The sequence below is a fragment of the Lacerta agilis genome, chromosome 8 (assembly GCF_009819535.1).
Source record: "Lacerta agilis isolate rLacAgi1 chromosome 8, rLacAgi1.pri, whole genome shotgun sequence".
Classification (NCBI taxonomy): Eukaryota; Metazoa; Chordata; class Lepidosauria; order Squamata; family Lacertidae; genus Lacerta; species Lacerta agilis.
In genome coordinates, this window is record NC_046319.1 from 8,736,515 (window position 1) to 8,756,747 (window position 20,233).

General features: G+C 49.8%; 1 protein-coding gene across 7 annotated transcripts in view; it reads right to left on the reverse strand.

The window, feature by feature from the left end:
• Nucleotides 1–579: 579 nt before the first annotated feature.
• The window catches only part of SPEN (spen family transcriptional repressor), a 67,863-nt gene continuing 48,209 nt past the window's right edge, over nt 580–20,233 (reverse strand). For 2 of the 7 annotated variants that reach the window (XM_033159336.1, XM_033159340.1), the window contains 9 exons: nt 19,888–20,013; nt 19,222–19,335; nt 18,046–18,159; nt 14,002–14,102; nt 5,072–12,956; nt 3,351–3,764; nt 2,666–2,860; nt 2,158–2,316; nt 580–1,764 (listed from right to left, as the gene is read on the reverse strand). In XM_033159336.1, the coding sequence (XP_033015227.1) occupies nt 1,633–1,764; nt 2,158–2,316; nt 2,666–2,860; nt 3,351–3,764; nt 5,072–12,956; nt 14,002–14,102; nt 18,046–18,159; nt 19,222–19,335; nt 19,888–20,013 (9,240 nt within the window). In that variant the 3' untranslated portion in view covers nt 580–1,632. The remainder of the gene's footprint in view (nt 1,765–2,157; nt 2,317–2,665; nt 2,861–3,350; nt 3,765–5,071; nt 12,957–14,001; nt 14,103–18,045; nt 18,160–19,221; nt 19,336–19,887; nt 20,014–20,233) is intronic. The other 5 variants (XM_033159333.1, XM_033159335.1, XM_033159334.1 and 2 more) reach the window with 5 other exon arrangements.

Below are 20,233 nucleotides of genomic sequence, written 5' to 3' on the forward strand. Positions count from 1 at the left end.
CCAGGGGGGTGGATGGGGCACTTCATTTTGGAATCGGGCTCTCTCGCATAGCCTCAAACCATGTAAGGGAAATGCTACAACACCCACAGTTCTGCTCCGACGCACTCCAGAAAGGATAAGGAGGAGTTAACTCACCCTGAAGCAAATATATGCTATATTTGCAGAACCTCGTGGAATTCCATTTTTTTAAATGACATCGTTTCTTTGTAGGGTTGGATCCAGACTAAACTGCACTAAAGGCCCCACTGTAATCCACAAGAACGAAGAGCAAGCATCCTCAAACCCCAAACCCAGTGTTTTTCTTCTACATACACATTTCAAGTGACTGACAGAAAATGCGGACACACTCACCCGCCATGGGTTCCATCTCCCGTGACAGGCAAAACCAGGCTCTGCTTGCCTGCCTGAAATTAGATACCTGGCATTTTAGGGTTAAAGGTGCTAGTGGGTATAAAGTACCGGATCCAAGTACAAGTAGCAGGTGAGAATCAAGCAACAGAAGGCAAAGAGGTTGAAAGTAGTACAATAAATAAATAAATTGCAGTTCCCCCTGCCAGCTGCACACAGCACACCAAAGACTGGAATGTCTTGTATTTTTTAATAAAGTTTGTAATCCAATGGACACACAAAACAAAACGGCGCTGAGAAAACATTTCCATAAATTAATTGTTAGGACGACAAGGACAGGAAGAGGAGGAGGAGATAAAAAGTCTGTACAAGTGTATAACACTTCCACATGTGAAGGAACAGGGAGAGGCGGGGAGGAGGCGGCAATGTCTAAATGAAGCACACTTACAAATGAGTGACAAATACAAAGTCTGAGTATGAAAATAAGATTTTCTCTGAAAACACATTTTTTGGCACAGATTAAAAAAAAGTATGTTGTGGGGATCAGATTTCTTTTTAAAGTCAGTATTATATATTTATATATATATATATATTATATATATATATATATTTCTATGTACACACACCCACAGAGTCCTGCATATCCCACCAGGAAGGAAAATAGTTCTCTCCCTTTTGTGTTTTGCTTTGCTTCAGTGTAAACTGTACATCCCAGATGATGGAGGAGGAAGAGGAGGCAACTGCAGCATTGGGGGAGGGGGGGGCAGCGCGCGGGGTCATCCGGGAGAAGGAGTGGGGAGACACATCGTGAAATGCTCCTTGACCCGCAGACTGGAGCAGAAGTTCCCAGGTCCTGCGTTTTCTAAGTCCACAACGCAAGTTCGTGCGTGTATCGAGACATCCACCCTGAACGCCACAACAAATCTTTAACTGTGCAAAGGTCCAAAGTCACTGATTTAGTGCAAAGGCAGTTCTGGTTCCTCCTCCTTTTTTTGTTTTTAAGTTATTTCGTAAGTTTAAAAAAAAAAATAGCCTTCCTTTCATTTCCCCCACAAGGAGGCACCAGCTCCCAGGAACAGTCTGCCTCGTTGAAGTGCCTCAGGTGTCTGTCTTCACTAGAGCAATATGTAAACATACAAGGTAGAATGGCGGCCACTACATAGCCAGAGTTTTGGGCAGGAGGGTCCAATCTCTTCCGTCCATCCTCCCTTCCTTTGTCATTCACTGTCTCTCTGTTTTTGCTGTAGGGCCTTGGAGAAAGAAGTCCGTAACTGTAAGCCACTCTCAGACCGATGCAATGACAATCATCAGGTGAGGAGAGATGTTTGAGATACTGGCGAGGAGGTCTGGGGCGAGGCGGGAGAGGTGACTCTCGGAGAACTCGCAGGGTGGGAAGATCTGTAGGACGTAGGCAGGCTGGAATAGAGAAACACAAAGGGGAGGGAAAGGGTGACCACACAAGCTCTCAATGGCCAACACACTCGCCCCAGGCAGGAGCACAAAGGGCAGCCCCTCAGCCGCTTGTGCTGAAAGCTCTTTTGATTCGAACTCAACAGGCTCCACCTTGCTGCTGCCTCACAAGTTCAGCTGTGACATCCCCAAAAGAACAAAGCAAAGCTGGGGACCGGGAGAGATCTGGTGGGTATGTCTCAAGCCTGCCTGGAAGAGCAGGTGTAGATAAGTCTCATTAAGTTCACACAGTGGTGAGGGAAATGCGTTCCGCATATGCTCAGGCACTGCATTCTAGTCCTCGCATTTAAACACATTATGGGGAGGAAACAAGCCCATCTTTCCCTCCCTTCCCCATACCTGGTTGGAGCCAGGGTTGGGAACGTTGATGATGCCAGCGGCTTGCTTGGCTTGCAGGTAGCTAATGAAGGCTGCCTTGAGCGACTCTGTCTGGTTCACAACATCCTCTTGGTCTCGTCCACAAGGCAAGGCCAGCAGCAGGCAATAGTCGCTCTCCACCTGGAAGGCAGGACAAGACCCCTGAAGAGCACATCTCATCTGCACGTGCTTTGCTGCCTCATCCCTGTATTCCCAAGGACCCAGCGCCATACATTCCAGGCGCCTGCAAAAGCACATCCATCAACACCTGACAGGTAATTTCATGTGCTATGATGAACAACCCCTGCTTTCCCCACAGGACGCAGCCATGCTCAGTCCTGCAATGTGCAATTCTGCTGCAGACTGAACAGGCCTCTGAAGCCTGGTCTCTCAGAGGCTTTGAGCGGCTGGATCCAAGGCAGACGTGCCAAACAGACTCAGCGGGCACGAGACCCTCCTCAGAAAGGAGCCTCTTGCTCCAGCCATTTACCATCATCCTGCGCGCCACGCCCTCCAACTGCGACGCTTCCAGCCTCATGCGCTGAGCAATCCTCAGGGGAGGCCCCCCTTCTGGGGCTGGCAAGGAGCGGTGTGCCAGGACGTTATTGCCGGAGACAAAGTGCAGCTGGACGGCCGCCGTGTCATTCTTCAAGGCCAGGAGACCCTGCCAGACAATGGGGTATTTCTGCAAATTGGGGGGGGGGAGAGGAGAGAAGAACACTTCAATGTGAATGAGGAAAGCCATGGAATAACTGCAAAGAAGCAGGGCAGAGTTGGAGGGGGTGGCCTCAGGCCCAGCCACCAAATACTCCCCCATGACCCCCCACCCACCCATTGTGTTTTTGCCCAGCTGAAATGTGTCCTTGCCCCATGCACATTTGCCTCTGGCCCTGCCCATCGGTGACATGCGGCCCCCAAGAAGTTGCCTGGAAGAGAATGCGGCCCTTGGGCTGAAAGGATTCCCCACCCCTGGAGGTTTCAACAACTAGATGGAAGATTGGCAAGTGCCTTACTGCTAGAGCCCAGCCTCTGTGGCCCACTGAGGGCCCTCCTTTACAACCAGCCCCTTGCTTCCTACTTGCACCTGCTTTCCCACCTGAATGTTCGTCACCAGGCCTCCCCCCGCAACCTCCTACCAACAATAATTCAATCAAAAGCCAGCACAGAAAACTCACGGTCAGCAGCTGGACCATGTCCACCGGTCTCTGGGAAACAGGATGAGGTGCAAGGTCTTGCTTCAGCACCGACTGGGGCTCGGGCCGGGAGAGGGGCAGCCCTGGAGGAGCCCCAGGCCCAGAGGTCGTTGGGATAAAGAGCGCCGGCTTCTGCACTGGGGCCTGATGTGGGGATGGGAGTTCCTGCTTGACAGAGATAGCGACGGGAGACGGGTAGGAGGTCTGGCCTGCATCTGCCTGGCTGCGCTGAAGGTGCAAGTGGGGGTCGATCTGCTGGATGTGCCGGTTGACAGCCACTGGGTGGTGAGTGGGGTCTGCTCCTGCCGCCTGGGCTCCCTTGGGCTCCTGGGAGAGCTGGGGAGTCTTGCTATGAGCTGGCTGGCTGGGGTGGGTGTGTTCCCCTTCTGGCAGACCCTGAGAAGCACAAAGACAAAAGCAGGGCGCATTGGAGGAGGAGGAGGAAACATTGGTCTGGTCCTGCCTTCCTTGTGCCTGCTCTCTGAAAGAGGGCTCTGGCAGGCAGCAAAGGAGTAGCAAACTCCAAAGCTCTCAGAAACACCACACCCTCTCCCCAGAAAAGCAAACTAGTGCAGGTTTATCATTCTAGATAAAAAACAAACAAACTTGTGGCTTCTATCCCTAGGGTCTCCAACAATGGCTCCTCCTCAAGGCTTTCTGCATGTTGCATCTGCATGCTCAGCCATAACCTGCCTTTGTGACCATGGTTCTGGTTTCCAGAGCAGCCTTCTCTGGTTTCCAGGACCCTGATTTCCAAGCCCCCACATCTGTCGCCACACAGCTACAGATTAAGGACTACTGTGGGACCCCCAATAACACTTCCTGTGACCTGCTACCCTGTACATCAAATGCTTGTGGTAGAGCTGCTGGCACTCTCCACTTCCTTCTGAGGTACATGCCTCCCAGCCATGCAAGAACTTACCACACACATCCCAGCTGCATCAATCCCAAAATGTTTTTATACATAAGCCAAGAGCAGGCTTGGAAGCTGGGAGCAGCCTGGAAGATGCACACCCTACTCCCAAGGCAGATGGGCAGGCAGAGCAACTCCCAGGCTGTGGAGAGGAAGGAATCCTATTCTGGGCACCTCAAAGAACAGGAGCCAATTCCCACCTGGGTCTCTTGCAGCAAACACAACAGCCAGTCTTGCAAAACAGGGATCCCTAACCTTTTGGGGCCCAGGGGCACTTTTGATACTGTTGTGGGCACCACAGAATACCGATTTCACAGAAGAAAGATGGGTGGTGCTCAGAATGCTTCCCTGCCCCCAAAACAACTAGATGGGGAAAACTCCACATACCTCAAAATAAAAAACACAGCAGACAATCCACCCAACACACACACACACACACACACACACACACACACACACACACACACGCGGGAGGGACAGGAGCCTTAGCATGCACCATGCAAGGAGTTTGAGGGTGCTGTGGTTCTCACAGGCAACATCAGGGACCTCAGTTAAAGAGGAACCGGCTTCACTATGGCATAAGCAGCTTGCATGAACAAGATTTTTTTTTTTGCACACATTTTAGCCCCTACTGAATTTTGTAGACTGCGTTTTTATCAATTACTATGACACCTGGAGACATGGAACCTGGTCCACAAAAGCTTATGATGCCACCCTAAACGCTGCTAGTCTCAAGGTGGTACAAGATACAGAAGCATCCCACCTACTGATCCCAGTGCTTTTGGCTTACCTGTGAGGGGGTCATACTCCGAGAAGGCAGCCCGATTGGCGATGCCCCGGAAAACTGAGGATGACCTAGCTGAGCCGCTGGGTGGTAGCTCCTCATGTCCCCGTAGACCGTCCTGTAATCGTGGAAGGAGGTGCCCGCCGGGTGCATGATCTGCACGCCGTGAGGGACGACGACTGGTTGCGTCAGAGGCAGTCCTGGCAGCTGGCTGCTGAGGAGGCGGGGCTCACTGTGCGGGGAGTGAGCCATCTTGACTTCCGAGGCCTTGGGCGCATCTTTGCCTGACGGGAGAGTCTTTGTGGCAGGGGGAGTCTTCACAGACCTCCCTTCTGGCGTGCGGGACTGCCGGGTCTCTGGGTGGTGGTCGCCCCCCACTGCAGCCATGTGTGGGTGCATCATCATTCGCACGTCCCGGGGCACGTTGTACTGGTCGAGCCGAATGCCGGAGGGGTGCAAGCGGTAGTCTGGCTGCATGACGAGTACGTCCGACTGCACGGGGGCGGACCCGCGGCACACCGTGTGGTGGTAGTGCATCTCCTCTTCGGAGGAATGCTGGGAAGACAGAGGTGGCATGACGATCTCTCGGATGGGGGTTGGCTGCGGCGTGCTGGACCGCTGCGGCTGCAGAGCCGCTCTCGGGGAGTGAAGCGCTTCGGGGCGGATGCTGTAAGGCATGCCTTGCAGAGGAGGGGTGTTCATCCTGACCTCCCCTTGCGAGAGGTGCCCCAGGGAGACCGTCTGGGTGACGCTGTGTGGGGGCATGATCACAGACTGCTCGGGGTGCATGCTGGAGATGTATTGAGGCACCGGGATCCCAGGGCAAGGAGAACCCTGGATCCCTAGCATGGAGTTGTTCCCAGACAGGGCTGGGGAAGAAGGGCCACCCGGATGACAAGCCCTTGGGAAGGGAGACGGAGAGTGCCCGCTTGTCCGTGGAGAGAGGGGCTCCTGCTTGGTGACCCCCAAGTGAGACACCACCCGCTCTGCTGGGGTGCTGGGCCCTGCACTCACATGATTGGCCTCTGGGTGTATCTTGCCAGACAATGAGGGGTGATGAGGCCCAACCCCAGGGCTCAAGCTCGATGGCTGAAGAGTCTTGGTCTCCACTTTCAGGGCACCTGGGTCTGGAAGCTTTTTGTTGGTGGAAGAAGCAATGCTCTGTGGGAGCACCATCTGGTTGTGGACGAGGATGGATGGAGTGTTGGCAGACTGGGAAAGGACTTTGACTGGCCCCGACTGAGAAGTGGGCGCCTGGACAGAGAGGTGCAGGGGCTCAGATTTTTCCAGGCTGCCCCGTTCCTGCTTAATGGAGGAAAGTACAGGGGAAGGGCTGTACTGCTGAGCTCCCAGCACAAGGGACGATGGGGCTGAGACACTCCCGTACCCCGTTGGCGTCTGAGAGCCCTTTGGGATTGGCTGAGAAGGGCCAAGAGGCTCTTGCTTGATCTGGGACTTGGACACTGACTGCTGGAACTCAATGTCAACTGCGCTTGCTGGGGGGATCTGGCTGATCTTTGCTGTGATCCGCTGTTGGCCTTCTGTCTTCTGCTGAGAATAGCTCAGGAGCACGATGCCTTCTGATGTGTTGACGCGAAGACCCGGGCTGGACCCTGTCTCCACCGGCCGATCTTCAATTACGGACATGGATCCCGGATGGAACCGGCTGTTGTCATTGGTACTTGGCCTCTGCTTGTATTTTGGCGAGAGGGCATTGACTAGGCACGTCTGGGGCGCTTGCTTCACCAGAGTTATCCGTGGGGTTTCCTCAAGGTCAATGCTGTGGGGCATCCTGCTTATCACAGAAGTGGCCTTGGGAGCAATGACACTGATGACCTTCTCTTTCTCGGTGAAAACTGGGGCCTCTGCAACTGGCGGCTCCAAAGCATTCATGGCTGGGACAGCTGGCTTGTCTTCTGATCCTGGCCGGACAACCTCTGCTGGAGGCTGCGGAGGATCTTCGTCCACCAGACGAGGTGAACTCACAGGCTCGGCTATGGCAGTCGTGACATGCGTTGTTGATGCCACGCTGGCTGCAGAGACGTACTTGGGCTCCATCAGTATTTTCCTCAGAGTGCTGGAATTTGTGTCTATATCCGATGCCTTTGTGTCAGGGGGGAGAGCCGGTGGTGGGGTGGAGCGGGCCCGGGCCTCCTCGTGCTTCACAATCCACTCAGTCACCTTTGCTGTGCTGGAGTGAAGGGAGGCAGACCCAGCGGGGACAGGCTTTGCTGCAGCTGAAGATGGGGCTGCTGCTGGCAGAGGTGTATTGGGGGTGCTTGGCGGAGGAGTCACTGGAGCACTGTCAGCCCCCGGCTGTAGTTTGAAGCCACTCTGGCTCACCTCTTCAACTGGAAGCGGCGGAGATAGCAGATCCACTGCTTTGGGCAGGGGGGTGCTCTCTGCCACAGGAGGCTCTGGAGAAGCCTCCTCCAGGGGTGCAGCCTTGCAGGCATCAGGGGGACCCGGCTGGGAAGCCAGAGGAGAGATTTTCTCTTGACTCTCTTCTTTCGAGGCTCCTTCTGACTTCCCTTTAACCTCGTTAGCCACTGGAGATTTGCTTTGTACTCGTTCGGGCTCAACAGCCCTCGGTTCTGCTACTGCATCCCCTTTCTTGCTTGTGCTCCGCTTGCGCCTTGGCCGGGTGGTTTTCTGGCGGCCCCGTTCCTTCCGAGCCATGTCGGCCTCTTGCAAGGTTTCTGCTTCTTGTGCCGAATTGGAGGATTCGCTTACACTCACTTCCGCCTCTTTGACAGAGTCTGCCTCTGGGGCAGTGCCAGGGCCCGGTGGGGCGGGCTGCTCAACTGAAGTGGCTTCCGACTCCAAGATATTGCTCACGGCTTGATCAGTTTCAGGCTCCATCTCTTCTCGTGCGGGTGGCAGTACCAACGGTTCTGCGGGTATTTCTGATTCAGATTCGGTAGGATATGTTGGCGGAGCAGGGAAACTTTCAGCCTCTCCAGAGATGTCATAGATGATGGAGCCAATGGCGGCCGCGAGTTCTGTTTCGCTGGCCTGATGAGCAGGCTTGTCCCCGTCTTCCTCTGGGCGAACATCTGACACTTCAGCCGCCTGTTCCTTGTAGGCTGCAATCGTCTGGCTTTCAGTGAGCTTTGCAATATTCTCTACGGCCTGCTCTAGTTCGATCTGCTTGGCCAGTTGGTCTGCTTCAGGAGACTGTGTTGACTCACAAGCCAGATCTTTCTCTGCTTCCTGGAAGGGGTCTTCTGCCTCTGTCTTTATGAAATGTGGTGACAATTTGTCTTCCTTCCGGGGACTTTTGTTCTTGGGGGACGATGCCGGCACAGGCTCCATGTCCTCTTCGCTGGGCCGCAAAGCACCTTTGACTTCATCCACATTAAGCCGGATTTCAACGCTTTTCAAGCTCTTAATCAAGGAGGCTTTATCGACGGCCTTGACATTCCTGGATCTTCCACGTTTGGACTTTGGAGTTCTCTCAGAGACGGGCTTTCTTTCCACAATCTCAATGGTGCAGGCTTCGGGGGCATTTTTCTCCAGCTCGACTTCTTTCCTATCTCGCTTCTGGTCACTCAGAAGAGGCTCTTTCTCCACCTTGGGCTTGTTACCGTTTTCACTTCCATTCGAGCCTTGGCCAGGGAGGTCAGGGGGCTCTTCTGGCTCCACCAAATTCTCAGCCTTCGACTCGTTCTTCCCCCCTTTCTTGGCTTGAGGAGTGCTGGCTGCTGGAGAGTGGCTGTGTGCCAGCTTCTGGGACCGGGGCGACCTCCACCCCTCCACGGGTTTCGGGACTTCCACCATCTCTTTCGGTTCTGCTTCCTCTACCTCTGGGTTGGCTGGTTCAGCCTTCACAGGAGAGACTTCCTCCTCAGGCTTGCGACGGGATTTGGGAGGCCTGCCTCTTCTTGGAGGGGTTGGAGTCAAGGCAGAGTCTGGTGGCTCCCTTTCAACCCTTTTCCTGGTAGGTCTGGTGACCTCTAGAGTATCCTTCATAGGCGATGGGCCTTCGTGGTCCCCTGTGGTGGCATAAACTGACCGCACATTCCTGCGCCTCGTCCTGCCCACTGGCAAGCTAGGCTCTGGGTTTTCTGGCTCTGGTGCAGCACTTGGAGATTTAGCAGCGTTTCTTGAAACCTTCTCTGTTTCCACCTTCAGTGCCTCCCCGCGGGGAGAGCCTGACCTTTTAAGTTTCTCGCGGTCGATCCTTTCACTCTTTCTTGTGACAGGCTTCTCTGCAACGTTTGCAACTGAAGTCTGGACAGGGTTTTTGGAACGTTTATTCTTGTATGGCTTCTTGTCTTTGATGACAACAAGGGGTTCGGCTTCCATCTCCGTGTCGGAGACTGGAGGCAGGACCTCCACAGCTGGCTCTGCTTTCTGCCCTGCACCAGCCTCAGAGTTCAGAGATGGTGAAACATTTTCTTCTTTCAGCTCAGGCAGTTCCTCGGACCTTGCTGCTGGTTTGAGTGGTGGAGGTGGTGGTGGTGGGATTATTTCAGGTTCTGGATCTGTGCCGATGTCCGCTTCAGAGAAAGAAGATCCAGGCGTGGGTGGCTTTGTGTCCAAATAGGAAGGGTGCACTAGGGATACAGAGTCTTCCTCAGGAGGAGTTGCTGCAGAAAGAGCAGGGTCCTTGTTGTCTATTCCTGGCGGTGCTTCCATATGCTCAGGTGGTTCGGTTTTGACAGCAGCAAGGAGTTCTGGAAGTGGCTTTGGTTCTTCAGCTACAGGACCAAGTTCAGGCAGAGGCTTCTCTTCTCTCAAAGAGGGCGCATTGACAGGCAACTTCTCATTCGTGACCTTTTCTGGCAAGGCTGGCCCTGGTTCTTGGAGCACAAGAGAAACTGGAAATGGCCCAACTGAAAGCTGATGCTTATGCTCTGCCACTTTGTCCTCAGGCACTGCTGCTTCTGGGCTTTTGGGCTGACTCTCCTTCTCCTCCTGCTTTTCTGCTTCTTTGGGCTTCTGGTCTTTCTCCTTTTCTTTTTGTTGCATTCGTGTGAGCTCCATAAACCTGCTGTGGAAGAGAACCACTGGCTCCGGCACAAAGTCTGACATGCCAATGTTCCCATCCAGGGATGCCTGCCGGCCATACAATCTGCCAGAGAAGAAGTCAAGGTCTTCGTCTTTCCTTTCCAAGTGTTGCAGGCGCTTCGAGTCCTGCTCAAAGATGGAGCTGTGCAGGAAGCGTGAAGCAAAGAGCTCCTGCCTCTCTTGCTCATCCTCCTTGTGGTCTTCCTTCTTATCATCCAGCTTCCCTTCAGAATCGGTTCGGATTTTCTTCTTTTTCATATACCACGAGGGGATAGGCCTGGGAGCAGAATCCACTTTCTCTTTGTCCTTATTGTTCCTAAAATTAGCAAACCTCGAGTCCCAATCAAGGAAAGACCAGTTCTCTTCTCTGGAGGATGAGAGAGATTTGGCTCTCTCAAGCAAGGCCTTTGTGTCGGGAGTGATTGTCTTGTCCAATGCAAAGGAATAAAACTTGTTCCTTTCCAAAGAGGTTGGCAGCCTCTCCTCTCGATCACGAAGTTTCTCTTCCCTCTCCCGTAATAAAAAAGACAACCTGGAGCTCTCCAGCAACGAAGGGGTTTTTGGAGAATGGGCTTTATTATCGCCATCATCGTCAGAGTCTGAAGGCACCTCTCCTGGCTCCAGGTCCCGTATTGACCGCTTCCTTATGCCATCTCTCTTGACAATGCTGCTTGGGAAGGTGATGTCCACCCTCCCAGGCTCTTGCTTCACTTGGGATTCCCATCGGTTCAATTCCTCCTCACAACTCACAGAAGATAATTTTATTTTAGCCATTTCTACCATCTGCTCTCTTCGGCTGGAGTCGTAGGGATTAAATTTCAAAGAATCCTCCCTTACAGCCACATTAGAATATGGAGGACCCTTTTCATCCATTTTAGGTGACTCTTTGGTTTCTTTCACAGGCACCAGCCTCGGGGACTCCAGCATCTCCTCATCCTCATGAAAAGCGAAAGGCCTGAGGCCAGGGGAACAGGCCACCCTTTCAGAGTCCTCGCTCACCTGCCGAGAGCTCCTGTAGTTTCTCTCTCTCTTTGTGCTAATTTCAAAGTCAAAAGCATCAGAGGATTTCTTCCGCTTGCTGGGAGGAGAGTCGTCTGTCACATCTTGCGGGGGTTTCCCCACTTCATGCACCAGGCTACGCCTCTCATACTCATCAAGGTCTTTTTTTGGGCTGCCAAACTTCTCATGCTTTGCTATTTCCATTTCCATTTGCTGCTTCAACCTGCGACTCAGCTCCATTTGCTTCCGATAACTCTGTGTGTGATCAATGTCAATGGGAATCTTCTCCTCAATATCGGATGATGGAGGTTTCTCTTGAGCTAGCTTGTGGTCGGGCACTTCTTCGGGAAGACTGCAGTAGTTTTTCCATGTGTCCTCTCGCTCAGTTCCTTGGTCATCTAACAGCTGTGCATGCTTGTGCTGCAATTTGATGGAATTGACCTTCCTTGCAGGGATCTCCGGGGCTTCCCCGGGTTCCTCAAGTAGCTCCCCCAGCCTAGCCTGCAGCTCTAAACTGGGCCGTAAACCAATCCCCAGAGAAATACTAGCTGGCTCTTGAGCTTCTTTGGGGCTGGTCATTGAGGCAAGCCTTTCTTGCTTGGTTTTCCTCGATTCCCTTTTAAGAGTCTCTTTCCTCAAGGGCTTTCTCTCAGATTCACTACTTGTTAACTCAATCTGCTTTTTCAAAACCACACGCGCTTCCTCCTCCTCCTGACTACTCCTTTTAAAGTCCATTTTTTGCTTATCTGGTTTGAGGTTTGCATCCGCAAAGCGTCTTTTGCGAGCTTCCAGCTTTTCTAGATCTACTGGGTTAGTCACTTCACTAGGCAGCTCTGCCTTCAGGTGCTTCTTAGGCTTCAGTTTTGCATCCTTTTCGACCACTTCAATGTGACTGGCAAGCACCTTCTCTTTTGGCACTTTCACTCGGGCGGGTTCAAGTTTCAGCTGCTCTGACTTGGTTTGGTCTGCCTGAGAAATCTGCATTTTTTGTTCAAGCAAAGGAGACTTGAGCATGTCGTTTTCTTGCTTCCCACGCAACTTTTCCAAAGCAGGCTGTTCGATTACTTTCCCTTCCTTTTCCTTGACTCGTGTTAAGACGACGCATGGCATCAGCTCCAGACGGTTCTTTGCAGCTCCTTCTTTATCTGCTCTCTCCCGACTCGCTTTGCTGCTGCCTTTGACCTTCTCAGGGGTGGGCTCTCGTTCGGTTTCTGGGTCTGTTTCCGACGACTGAGAGCTGGGAGAATGATTTTTGGCCCTCCGTTTCGGCTTCTCCGCTTTATCCTTTTCAAGTTTTTCTGGTTTCTCCTTCCTTACCAGGCGCTTGTCTTTGTCCGTTCTCTCTTGCTCAAAGGCCCGCTCTTTTTCGGGCTTCTCGCTTTTTGTGTAGCGCTCGAGGCGGGCTTTGTCCAGCTTGTCATAGCGGGGTGGGGAAAGGGAGCTGCAGCTGCCGCTCCGCTCTGAGGACCGGCTGTAGATCCTCCGCTCAGAATCGCTCTGCAGCCTCTCTGATTGGGACGGAGACGCTCCAGGGCTTTGGGGCCGTCGGGAATGAGCTGGGCTTTGGCTCCTTTCAATGGGCCTCCTTTCATGGTCCCGGTCCCGGTCTGATTCAAATCGCTCCCGCTCCCGTTGCCTGTAACTATACTCTCTTATGTCTTGCTCATAAGGGTCACCCCTGTAATCTCTGTATTCCCGTGGGTCGTCGTAATACCGTGGGTCATAATACTCTGCTTGGTAAGGATCCCAGTCAGCATAAAACTCCCTGCTACGGGCTGGATATTCTCTCCTAGGATCTTCAGGATACGTTCCTGGGGTGCGAACAGCCTCATAGTAGGTACGGTCAGCAGCATAGTCATAAGATCCTCTCCTTTCATCCCTGCCAAACCCAGGAACATAAAATAGTCAGCTTCTCCCCAGATCAAGACCACCATATACAGCTCGACTACTGTGGCTACAGGTTCAATCAAAAGACAAAAATAACAGCTATTTTCTAAGCAGGCAGCTGATCCTTTAGTTCAATATCCTCCACCCCACACCCCACACCCCACTGCTAAGAGAGGCTTCAGAGGCTTTTCCTAAGCCATGACCTTCAACAGAAATGAGTGATGGGGAAAAAACACTTCTGTTCTAAGGCCCTTCAACTTCCAGCCCAGAAGCTTGTAGTCCCTTGCTATATATATATATGGAATGTGTCTGGCAGGTCTGGGCAATATCTGCAGCAGCTCCCTCACAATCCATGTCTCTTGGTCCAATGTACACTGTTAGACAGCACTCTGAGCCTCTCCCTCAAAATGCCCCCCCCCCCCGTTTACAAGCCTTGGTTATGAGCTGCAATCATTTAAACAGAATTGCTGCTGGCTGCTAACCCCTTCCCCAACTTGCAATGGTACTTTGGATATCCATTGTAAAAATACAGTGGTACCCCGCAGACGAATGCCTCGCACAACGAAAAACTCGCAAAACAAAAGGGTTTTGCGAGTTTTTAGCTGACTCGCGAGACGAATTCGTCTATGGCTGTTTTTCGCAAGACGAATTCGTCTGGCGAGGTACCACTGTAAGCTGGCACCGGACCGCACTGCGCTTTAAAGCTGTTCGCTTGCTGCAGCCTTAAAAAGCGGTGCTGCGCGGCTCCGGTGCCGGTCGGAAGGGGCCCCCAGACTTTTTCCCCATAGGAACGCATTAATTAAATTTTAATGCGTTCCTATGGGAAACGGTGCCTCGCAAGACGAAATTTCCGCAAGACGAAAAGTCTTGCAGAACAAATTAATTTCGTCTTGCGAGGCACCACTGTAAAAAGCCAAAAAGAATTAAAATGATGGCAGGAAAAATGCCAAAAAACTTGAATTATGAATTGCTGGGTAGATCCTCCCAACCTCCAAAGACCCATGTTGGGCTGCTGTAAACACACTGGGGCCACTTGCCTTCTTTCTGCCAGCATTTCATAGAAGTCTCTGATATCTTGACCCGTTTTCTCCATAGATTGATAGAATGACAACTGGCTTTCACGGTTTGCAAAATCCACCTGAAAAACAAGAATTTTTAAAGGCCCGTTACTCCCAATAAGACCTAATTATGAAAAAAAGGTTCAGCAACTGCATTTAAGACACAGGGAAAGGAGAGCAGATCTGTGACACGATTAAAAGTGCCCCCGCCCCATTAAACCATCAGATGAGGAGAATTTTGTTTGCTGGTGGGTTTTAACGTAGAAGCTAGTTTCAATAGAATATGTTACTTGACAGCTTAGATGTGGGTATGGAAGTATCATAATTTCATACACATTATGAAAAAAGAACAGCAACCATGCTGGGCCAATTCAGCAATGGCCAAGCAGATACAATTGAGAATCTCATAAGGAAGGTGTGCATTTAGCCATTGATAACCTTCAACATGTTAATATGAGAGTGATTTTTCTGTATGATTTTAGTCAAAAGGATCACGAGCAAATTATGAATGCATGTGTAACTAGTGAGATCTTGTTCTTGTTACTACTAATAATAATAATTTATTATTTGTACCCCGCCCATCTGGGTGGGTCTCCCCAGCCACTCTGGACGGCTTCCATCAAATATTAAATACATTTAAAATATTACTGTTGCTTTTTCCAAGAACTATAATTAAAATGCCTCTGGTCAATCTTACACAGCAAGCCAAACCCAGAATACTAAATCCACAGATACTAAATCCACAAATGCACAGAGTAAGGGAAACAAGCAAGATGAATTGGGAGCTTTTAGTACAGGATGACCTGGTAGGCATTACTGAAAACTGGTGGCTTGAGACTCATGACTGGAATGCAGGAATTGTAGGGTATAACCTGTTCAAAAGGAATAGACTGAACAGGAAGAGAGGAGGAACATGGGGGGCTTCAATTTCCCCGATATTTGTTAGGACTCTAACTCTGCCAAGAATGTAAGGTCCAACAAATTCCTCCATTGCCTCGCCAACAATTTCATTTCCCAGAAGGTGGAAGAAGCATCAAGGGGATCATCAAGAGGAACTGATCAACAAAGTGGAAGTACAAAGAAACTTGGGAGAAAGTGATCATGTTCTTCTGACTTTCATGATACAGAGGCAAGGGGAAACTGTGTAGTCGGACACACACTCTGGACTTTAAAAAGGCCAATTTTCAAAAAGCTTAAGGAACTACTGGGTGTGATTCCAACAGTTGCAGGGGGAAAGTCAGGCTGGCTAAAGCTCAGAATGAACTCAGGCTTGCAAGGGAGGTTAGGAATAATAAAAATGGTTTCTTTGGCTATGTCCGAAGTAAGAAGAACAAGAAGTGGTGGATCCTCTCCTTGGAGAAGACAGAGAAAGGGGGGAACTACTCAACCCCTACTTTGCCTCTGTCGTCACCCAAAAAGAAAGCAATGCCGAACATAGTGATAACATAATAAATGATGTAAGGAGGGAGCTGCATCCCAAGATAGGAAAAGAGGTAGTAAGGGAACACCTAGCTACTTTAAATGAATTCAAATCTCCAGGGCTTGAGGAGCTGCATCCAAGGGTACTAAAGAAGGTTGTGAATGTAATTTCAGAGCCTTTGTCTATGACCTTTGAGAAATCTTGGAGAACAGGTGAGGTCCCTACAGACTGGAGGTGGACAAATGTTGTCTCCATCCTCAGAAAAGGGGGAAAGGAAGACCTGGGTAACTACCGACCAGTGAACTTGACATCAATACCAAGGAAGGTCCTAGAACAGGTAACTCAACAGTCGGTCATTTAGAAAAGGAATTTCTGATTACTAAGACCCAGCATGGGTTTTTCAAAAATAAGTCATGCCAGACCAATCTAATTTATTTTTTAATTTATTTTTTATTTATTTTGGTGGAATTACAAACTTGGTAGATCAGAGAAATGCTGTGGACATAGTGTATCTTGATTTCAGTAAGGCTTTTGACTAAGTCCCCCACGATATTATTGTGAGAAAGCTGGTAGAATGTGGGTTGAATAAGGTAGATTTGTAGCTGGTTGACTGACTGAACCCAAATAATTATTGGTTCCTCGTCATCCTGGAAAAAAGTGACAAGTGGGGTGCAGCAGGGTTCTGTCCTGCGCCCATTGTTGAACATCTTTATAAATGACTTGGATGAAGGAATTGAGGGGATGCTCATCAAATTCGCAATGACACAAAACTGGGAGCAGTAGCTAATGCCACAGAAGACAGAATCAAAATTCAAAAAGACAGATTGGAGAACTGGGTGCAAGCTAACAAAAAGAATTTCAATAGGGATAAATGTAAGGTTCTGCACTTAGGCAGAAGAACCAGATGCACAAATATAGGATGGAGGACACCTGGGTTACTAGCAGTACATGTGAAAAGGATCTAGGGGTCTTGGTGGACCACAAGTTTAACATGAGGTAACAGTTTGATGCAGCAGCAAAAAAGCAAATGCTATTCTAGGCTGCATCAAAAGAAGTATAGCGTTCAGATCGATGCAATTCATAGTACCACTCTATTCTGTCTTGGTCAGACCAACCCTGGAATACTGTGTCCAGTTCTGGGTGCCACAATTTAAGAAGAATGTTGACAAGCTGGAACGTGTGCAGAGGAGGCCAACTAGGACAATCAAGGGTCTAGAAGCCAAGCCTTATGAGGAATGGTTGAAGGAGCTAGGTATGTTTAGCATGGAAAAGGGGAGGCTGAGAGGAGATATGACAGCAATCTTCAAATATCTAAAGGGTTGTCACATGGAAGATGGAACAAGCTTGTTTTTTCCTGCTCTGGAAGGTAGGACTCCTACCAATGGCTTCAAGTCACAAAAAGGAGATTTAGATTAAACATACAGAAAAACTTTCTGACAGTAAGAGTTGTTCAACAGTGGAACAGTCTCTCTCGGAAGATTGTGAACTCTCCTTCCTTGGAGGTTTTTAAGCAGAGGTTGGGTGGCCATCTGTCATGGATGCTTTAGCTGAGGTTCCTGCATTGCAGGGAATTGGACTAGATGACCCTTTGGGTCCCTTCCAACTCTATAAATTAGATTCAATAAATCCCTCTCTCAGGAAGTTGAATAAACAATCCTCAAACACCTGTTACAATGTCAAAAAACCCAAACGGCTAATTTTAATCAAAGGCCAGTAATTAAAAGGTTTAAGACGGATGCACCAGAAGACATTCTGTAATACTCCACAGCAATAGAGCAGGCAGACATCAAACTCACTGAAGCCACACAAGCTATAGAACTAACACACAGGAGGCTCAATGTTAAATTCATCCTTTACGGTGTTCACCTCTTAGTGCAGTCCCCTGCCCCGCCTACCTCCCCCCGCCAAAAAAATATGGTGCCTTCCTGCTGGCTGGGGCTGATGTGAGTTGTGGTCCAAAACACTGGGAGGGCACTAGGTTGGGGAGGGCTATCCTACTGAGGGCTACCCACACCCCTGACACCAGGTAGGATGTCTTATTTGGAAGCAGATAACCAAGCAAGACAAGAGGAGACAGCATTTGAAAGGCCGTCCTGGACAGTGCCCAATGCACCACAAGGACCACATCTTTCCTCTGACATAGAACTTATCTCCATCTCGAAAAAAGCACCATGGGACACAACACATGCCTTTATTATGCCCCAAATGGCACAGGCCAGGTGGTCAACACACCTGGCACATCCATGTACACAAGGCAAGACTCCTGCACTCAAGGTGATCTCTCCTTGGGAAGGATGCGGTGAACCAAGAGGGCCAAGGAAATTCTACAGCTGCAGAGATGTTAGCGGCACAAGGTCCAGCAGCCAAAGAACTTAGGAAAGGAGAAGAACTGAGCAAAGCAAATGACAGGAAGGGAAAGGCTGCAAGCAGCAGTTGGAGATGCCCGCACAGCTCCACTCAGCAGAGGGGGTGACAATAATCAAACTTAGAAAAACTTTGGCAAAGCATTCTGTGTCATTAAGCAATTCCCCTGCCTGGCCTATTATTTACTATTGTTTATTATTATCATTACTGCTAATCTTTAGGAACTTAATTTTGCAGACCTTAATTTTATTCCCACCGATTTTCCTCCCCTTGGTCTCTTTTACAGCAGCTTGTGCATATTCAATTTCATTGTAGATAACGAGAGCCATGCCTTTTAAGCGGTCAAACACCACCTGTAAGAACAAAAAAACAAAACAAAACCAAAATAAGAGCCTCATCCACAGGACAGAAATGTCAGTCCCAGCAAACAAATGCAACTAGGGGCAGGGAGAATAGATATGGTTACAACACCAAATTTAGAGGCGTTTTCAGCCTTCCCCGCAACAAGGCATCTTGTAACAGAGACAATAAAAGGGGGCGAAAGGGACTGCTCCAGATTGAGAATAATGTGGCTTGAGGCATTGGTAGGCCTTTATTTTGTTTTTCTGTATTTTACTTATTTCCCTGCAGTTGCAAATTTTATGCCCGGAGAGTACAAATTCTGTTTAAAAAAACAGAACAAAAAACAAGTGTAAGAAACTACAGTTTCACTAAGGAGATAAATGTGTGTTGCTCGAGACACAACGCACCAGCAGGCTCTGTGGAAGTAATGCCAAGAGTTCAAAATCCCACCCACTCCCTGCAGAGATTATGCAAGAGGCATTTCTGGCTCAAGCTTGTCCAACCCCCCTGCATGGTTCATTCATGCAGAGGCGCTACATGACTTTAAGATCAACCTCTGCTCCAGAGATCATAAGGCAGCTCAGTGCATGTACCTGAGATACCTGCAAGGGGGAAGAGGGGAGATTAAAGGCATTGGGGGGAGGGGAGAGAAGTCAGTTGCCTCTGCAATTAGAATGGGAGCCATAAGGCAACTTCTGCATCTAATGTGACTAATCTGAGCCCTGTCACTGAAGTGGGCCATGCACCCACAATTCTAGGGGGATTCACAGTTTTGCAAGGGTGGGGTGGGGGAGGAAGAGAAGGTGGGCAGACACACCAAGCACTCTCTGCACACGTTTGGCTTGCCTTAACATGCCATTTCCCTAACTGAAAAAAAGGTGGCGAGAGCTTTGGACCTCTCGGAAGGATAGGCTCAGCCGAGAGAGAGATAGAGAGAGATAGAGAGAGAGAGAAATATAGAGACAGAAGCAGGTCTTCAGGACGGAGCTTGAATGTGGGGGTCAGAAAAGAGCAGGTTTATTGAGGAAGGAAGAGAGGAGACCTCTTCGTGCTGCAGAAAGCCTCCCACCTACCTTCACCACAGGACCATAGCGGCAGAAATGTCGCGTTAAATACTGATCCGTCAGGGTTGTCGAAAGACCATCCAACCACATGCAGTTGGTGGGCATGCTCTTCCCAAAGCCCAGCTGGACACAAAAGGGCAAAACTTCCAGTCAGTCAAAGAATTCACAATTAAGCTCATTTAACAAGAGCAGACCTAATTCTAATCTAAGATCCGTAGAGCAGGTGCAAGCAAGTACTAAGCCAGTTTTTTTTTAAAGCCAGTTTTAATTAACTCAAATTCCGGAAGCTTAAATGGACACAAAATGTGACCCCTTCCTATGGCAAGTGAATCAAGTGCAACTTGCAGTCTATACAGGACAGGCAGGATAAGGAGCTGGAGAGAAAACTGTGAATGGGCAAGAAAACAAATGCCACCTCCATGCCCATTTGGTTTCCAGGTTCTGCACCAAGATGGTCAAACAACTTTGCCCATTCATGCCATCTGGAGGGACTGAAAATCCCAGAAACAATCCAATCTCAACTACAAGCAAACAGAAAAGAAAGGCCCTAACAGGGACACAGGGCATCTTATCCTTGTTTCACGGCTTAAGCTGACAAGAATCACTTAAAATCTCTGGAAACAAAAACAAAAACAAAAAACCCTCACAGAGCAGTACTTCTAGGAGAAAATTTACCTTGAGCCGATTATTTCCGAGATATTCCCCATCCATCTTCTTGATCGCTTTACACACACTTGCAATATCACAGTACTGCAGGAATGCATACTGGGGAACCCCATTCACTTTCTTGATGTCAATATCCTGGTGGGGAAGGAAAGCAGTTCACACTGAGAGACAGACTAGGCCACAGGGCACCAAGAGGACTGCTGGTCAAAGAAAATGCCCTGCTAAGGAGGAAGCAGGCTCATAGTTTTGCAGGTTAGCATTCAGGGATGCAGCTGGACCCCAGTTTAAAGCAGTTGTTGGGCAAGTCAAAAACACACACATCCCTCTAAAGCTCAGCAACGTAAGTGGGAATCTG